We start from the raw sequence: 6,114 nt of genomic DNA on the forward strand, positions 1-6,114 counted from the left end.
TAGTTATATTAAGTTATAGACAAACCGTTGGGAAAAAAAGGTTAGGTTAGGAAAAAAAGGAGCTATGTGATAACGTTTTAAAGGAGCAACATGAAGTGAATGCTCTTTTCATTTTTTAATCCTTTCATTTTGCATAACCCACACTGAAATTTCACTCCTCGCTTGGTCTTCGTTGTTTAGGCAGGGGGATGGCATGTCACTGTGTTAATTTACAGCTACAAATGGTGGTATAAAACCTACAGCTGAGTCTTGTGGTTGTGGAGAAACATCACTTCCCTTGTTTTTGGGAAATGGGATTGCACAAATTCATGAAAAGTCTTTTGGCAGACACTGATGACCAGTATGGAGAAAAAAAAAAAAAAAAAATGCTGGCAGACCAAGCTTGAAAGAATATAATAACTAAGCACATTCTTGTCACAATTTTTGTTGCCTGTTCTCTTTCTCATGACTGTAACACACGTGATATGTCTATTACCTGCATTTTGTGTTAGTTTTCTCAGATTATTTTTTTTTTTTTTAATTTCAGTCCGATGTTAAAATAAAACTTCTCCAAAGGATGCAGTGGAACCTAAATCTATCTTCTTTTTTCATGACTCTTATTTCCATTTGTTTATTTTTTTTTGGTTTGTGGGTTGGAGGTTTTTTGAGTTTCAAGACGTTAGATGTTTGCGCTACTTCTTTGTGTCCATTTCATCTGGATATGTGTTGCATTGGAGATGTTTTTTGTGTAGATGAGTAAAATAAAAATTCTCTGTTTTAATCCTTTTTTTTTCTTTTCTTCTTTAGAAGTGGTTTAAGACTTTTGCTGGAACTGCACAAGGTTTAGTTATTTCAATTTGTAGGGATTCCTGTCAAATCATTTGTGTGTGTTTGACGTCCTGTGGGATCAAACTGCCATGAATTTTGAATGATCTAAAAACTGTGTAGTTTACTTCGGCTAAAACCACCTTCCACTTGAAAACATCAATCAGCTCAGTCAAAATCTAGTCGAGGTCAAACTTTTTTACACTAGGGAGTTGCCCCAGCTCCAGCTAGAGCTGGAGCACCGCCGTCCCAATCCCCCGGGTTCAGAAGAGCTGCTGTTGCACGGGGGCTGCTCCCCCAGGGTGACATTGCCACCAGCCCCGTGCCACGTTGCTGAGCAGAGAACGGTCACGACTGCCCATCGCGTATCAGCACGATGGGTCCTTGGACAGACCCTGCAATACGCCCCACCCGGGATCGCCTCTTGTAATGGGCTCGCTTGGGGTGGGTTTTGCTTTTTTGGGGGGGGCCTTCTTACACCGGTCTGGAATTCGGTAACTTCACAAACCCCACAGGACTCCAAGTCAAGACTCTTTTAACTTGCAAACACAGCTCCAAGTGGAGTTACAGTAGGAGCTTTCACTTTTTCTCTAGCATCCAAGTGAAATTAAAAGCAGATGTGCGCACTGGCACCGTCCCTGGGGAGTGGATGATATTATTTCACCAGCTTGACATCTGTGGAGACAAGATTAAAACCCAAAATGTTCTGGGCTAGTCCTTTTTTCTAGATCATCTGAAAAGGGATTTGTCCCATCAAGTGTATTTGTGGATTCAAGCTTACCTACAAACCTGGAAGCCTCAGAGCTGGGGCTTCCAATTGGATGTTTTTATGCTAAGAAAATGCAAACCACAATTGATAGGTTTACGTATTTGTGGACTGGATGTGAGACTTTAAGATACGTCCATCTTTACAAGGCAGTGAAAAAGAAAGGTAAATTGGGAATTGAGAAGAAGGAGCTTTCAGTTGGTGAGGCCTGACAATATGTTTGAATGTGTGCCCATGTGTACCCACGGGACAATGTCCTGGTCCAGGATCTTTATTCTTAATAAAATTCCTGAGAAATTATCTAGACCATGTCATCTTTTCCCACCAAAAAGAGTGGAGCCTGTGCTTCTCGGGCACATCTTTTCCACCACACCGTACTCATTGCTCTCTGTCTTGGAGGGGTATAGAAAGCCCTAATTTCCATGTGGATGGTGATGGGTGTCTTTGTTGAGGGAGCAGCACCGGATGCTGCCCGGATGCTGGAATAGCCAGGAAGAAGCCAGAGCATCCCAAGTTTTATTCTACCAACTCCCCCTGTGACCTTTGGTAAGTAACTCAACCTGTTGTCCTCAGGATCCCCAGTAAAATGGGAGACCCTAATACTTATCTGGTGGGATAAGAGTGCTTAATACTTACCTAATTGGATGACAATACTTACCTACATACCTCACAGGGGTGTTGTGAGGATTAATTAGCTCATGTCTGTAAAGTGCTTTGGAGATGGAAAGAGGTATATAGTAGTTCTAAGCACAATTTCTGCGTGCCAGCACCAAGACCTTAAAATGGCTAAGGACGGAATAAGAGTTTTTATATGTTTTAAAATAAGCCAATTGTTCAAGGCATCCGGATGCTGGAAATATTTTTAGACAGATTTCTAAGAAAGTTGGGAAACAGAAGGGTATAATTATATGACCTGAAACCTTTTTTTTTTTGTTTCTTTTAGTTGACCAACTAAATTTAATCTTAGTTAGGTGTCATTTGATGAATTGTAAAAACTGCTTGTTAGAGTTTAAGATATATCAGTGTTTACTCTTGCTGATCAAACAATATTTCTTGAAATAAATATCTCTGTTACAATTTGGACAAACAAATATATTAAATGAGCCAGAGGAAGTATTTATTTCTGTGTTCTTTCTTTCTGTATTTCTTTCTGTAAGCAGCTTTTTTTATTGGCGTAATTCTGCTCTTGTTCCCATTAGGGTAACTGAAAGGTAACACCGCTGCAGTAAATGGAATTACACCAGATACAAAAGCATTATGTGAGAGCAAAATTATATTTATATGTGGTCTGAAATGCAACTTGACACTTGGATTTAAAGAAAAATCAAACCAACCATTCCTAGAAATATATATAAATGCAACTTTAACAAAAATTGTCAAGCTCTTTGTGGAAAACTCTTTGTTTCAAGGCAACTCCTAAACAGATTTTGCAAAAGGAAGGTCTGGTATAGCATAGACCATTTTTTTTCCCTTTCACAGGAGGAAACTTTTCAAGATTTTTGCCTTTAAATATTTTATTTGGTTCCTAATGTAGGCTCTTGGTCCAAGAAAACAACTTTATAGTTATCAAAGCGTCCATTTGTTCATGTTGTTGGTTTTTTTTTTTTTTTTTTGCAAGAGCATTTCTTCAGATCTTTTACTCTCCAATGTTAGGGAGAATTCCCACAAATTCCTAAAATCTGTTAAAATACAGAGCAGAGTGCTTACATTGGTATGTTATATGTTGGCTGTCCCTGTTAAAAAGGCTGTGCATTTTCATCCTGGATATGCAAAAGAAATTCGATATACTGCTGGGCTAAGCACCAGGATTTGGTTGGCTCGAGGACCAATTCTTACATTTCTGCATCAGGCAAACGTAAGAATGGATAACACTTGAAATAAAACCTACCCCAAAGCCTTTCTTATGGATATCAGGTTATTTGAAAATGTAATAGGGACCATTCACCGTAATCAAGGGTGAGTCAAGGAAAATGGCATCAAAGAGCTCAAAGCAGCCAAGAGGAAAACTTGACCCAACCCCAAGTGCGTTGTCCGTGTCCCAGCTGCCAGAACAACCGAGGAGACTTTGGGGGAAGCCGGCCAGGAAGTCAGGTGCTGTTGTTGGAAAGGATATCTTCCAGATTAACTGGCATTTGGCCCTTCAGCTGCCGTGCAAGCCCAGCGTGGGCCCATGGGTGTTGAATCCAGCTTTGGACCACAGGAGGAGGATGAAATGAAGTATGACTGACGCTGTCACCAGCAAGCTTGTCAAGCTAATGCTTATAATATATGCATATGAATATAATAGCTATCTAGTGCTTTGCAGTTGGCTGTTCCTGAGGAGGAGCTGGGGGGACAAGGGGACTTAGTGTTTGGGGAGAATTATCTGTATCTAGGCAGCAGAATTTGAAGACTTGGAAGCTGGTTAATTTGGTTGAAGTACGGTACTTTGCTAACCCCTTCGTGGCCGGTGTTGACATATCCCAGAACAGGAACTATTGCAAAAATGGAGCAGATCACCAGAGCCGGTGCCTGGAGCTCGAAAGGTGAAACTGCAGACAGGGAGGAAAAGGTGGGGAGAGAGGGGGATGCAATTTGGTGTTGGGGGATCAAACAATGGAAGGAAAGTCAAAACCTGAATTTCCATTCCTGCTCTCAATGACCTTGAGCAAATCATATAACCTTGACGTAGAATGGGATGAAAGCCCATTTCTACTGCTATTTCTTGCACTATCAGAGATAGTGCAGCGTCCAGGTGCCTCCATGATGGAGGCAGACACAGATATGCAGAGCAGCTCCCATCACGGAGTGGGACTGCACACTCAATCCTGTGACAGGAAAGCACTTTTCCCATTGTGTCTGCTCTTGCTGCCTCTGGGAGACCTAAAGAAGATGTAGCAGCAGATAGCTTTGTACACCTGGATTTAATATTTGCTCTCCTGCTTTACACAAATCAACTCCATCTGATGGTTTAGAGTATATTTCCAGCACATTCACTGGTTTGGCAACAGTCCTTAAAAAAGATATGTTCTGGGAGGATTGTCTCAATCCAAAGTCCAACTTTCTGAGCAGACTATGCTTGATGCATTGATGACGCAGCTGATGTTTCAGGCCCAATAATGCCTGAAATTGTTTCAGTGATGTCTACCAGAACTTGTATGCAAATGTTTATGGTCCTATGCTAACAAGTGTTTCATAAAAACTATTAAAAAACCAACCAAACAAACAAACAAAACCAAACCAAAACAAAAAACACTTCAGCTATTTAGTGGTCATACAAATAAGACAGTGCTACTGAACAGGAGAGCTTTGAGGTGACATGTAGGCACTTGAACACAAGGCATCCAGTCACTGAGGCTGCCTCTGGCCACTGAAGAGACACAGGCACCTCTGGGTTATCATTCATCCTATATTTAAAAGCTCGGTGATCCCTTCCTCGCCTTTGCCCAAGCATTTACACTCTTCCTTTCAAGCAACACTGAAGTCACATAGTGCATGGCCACTTTGGGGAGCTGAACTGGCCAAACCCAGACGCTGGGAAATGGATCTCCAGATGGTCACCCCAAAAAGATAACTTGCTTACTGGTTTTTATCATTACTGTTGCGTAGATGGTTGGATACAAAAGATTTTAGAAGATGACAGGAAAGGCTGCAGGAGGAGGATGAAAAGGCTGTCTTAAATGAAGTATTTGTTTGGAGATGGCCTAAATTAAGTGAAGGACAACCCTGTGCAGGATGCTGAAGCCTGGGCAGACCCCAACCCTCTTGTTTCAGTCTCACCCATCAGAGTGGGCATCACTGCAATGAAAAGTACTTGTGCTCTGCTCAGCCTGTGTGGATTTCTGCAGTACTGAAAGGGGTTGTACAAGAATCAAAGTGAAGTGTCCTCTTTAGGTCCTCAAGAAATGGAGCTTTCTGCTGGTTAACCATTACTTTGCATTTTCCCTTCCTTACAAAACGACTAAGGTTAAACATTAAGCGCCTGCAGTGAAGGACACCTGTATTTGCTGGTCCCATTATGCAGCTATACTGAAAAGGCTTTACAGCTGTCTAAATTAGCATAATTAAATCCACATCAATTAAAAAACCTCCATCATCTCTTTCCCCTTCACATGCAGATAGTAGCATTTGTCTGAGGTGTTAAGTGACAAAGGAACTTTTTAACAGTGGAAGTCCGGGCTGAAAGGAAGAGTAATAAGGTTTGTATATTGGCCCAGGGTTCACCTTAACACCAGTGGAAGTGATTAGTAGCCGCTGCTCTGCCTAAAGAGGTAAGGCTGCATTTTGCATTACAATTATGCCATGCATTAGAGATGTGCATTTTACAACGTGCTTTTGCTTCTATTGCTCCTTTATACTCCATTAATGGAGATAAACAAAGCCTGGCTTGATTTGGCCAATTTCCCCCCACCCTACTTTCTTCCCTTTTTTTGTTGTTGTTGTTTTGGGGTTTGGTTGGTTTTTTTTTTGTTTGTTTGTTTGTTTGTTTTGTTTTCTTTAGTTGTATTTTTTTTTTGTTTGTTTTAGGGTTTTGTGTTGTTCTGCGTGGGGAAACCCCAGTGACC

The 6,114-nt window shown here is 41.2% G+C and overlaps 1 protein-coding gene across 4 annotated transcripts in view; it reads left to right on the plus strand.

The window, feature by feature from the left end:
• Window positions 1-5,714, plus strand: part of GTDC1 (glycosyltransferase like domain containing 1) — a 204,598-nt gene extending 198,884 nt beyond the window's left edge. The window contains exon 11 of one of the 4 annotated variants that reach the window (XM_042808522.1): window positions 1,013-2,386. In XM_042808522.1, coding sequence (XP_042664456.1) covers window positions 1,013-1,141 — 129 coding nt within the window. In that variant the 3' untranslated portion in view covers window positions 1,142-2,386. Of the gene's footprint in view, window positions 1-1,012; window positions 2,387-5,667 lie in introns of those variants that run through there. The other 3 variants (XM_042808525.1, XM_042808528.1, XM_042808527.1) reach the window with 3 other exon arrangements.
• Window positions 5,715-6,114: the final 400 nt, after the last annotated feature.

This window comes from Tyto alba, unplaced genomic scaffold (genome assembly GCF_018691265.1).
Source record: "Tyto alba isolate M040663 unplaced genomic scaffold, T.alba_DEE_v4.0 Super-Scaffold_7, whole genome shotgun sequence".
In the NCBI taxonomy this organism is placed as follows: domain Eukaryota; kingdom Metazoa; phylum Chordata; class Aves; order Strigiformes; family Tytonidae; genus Tyto; species Tyto alba.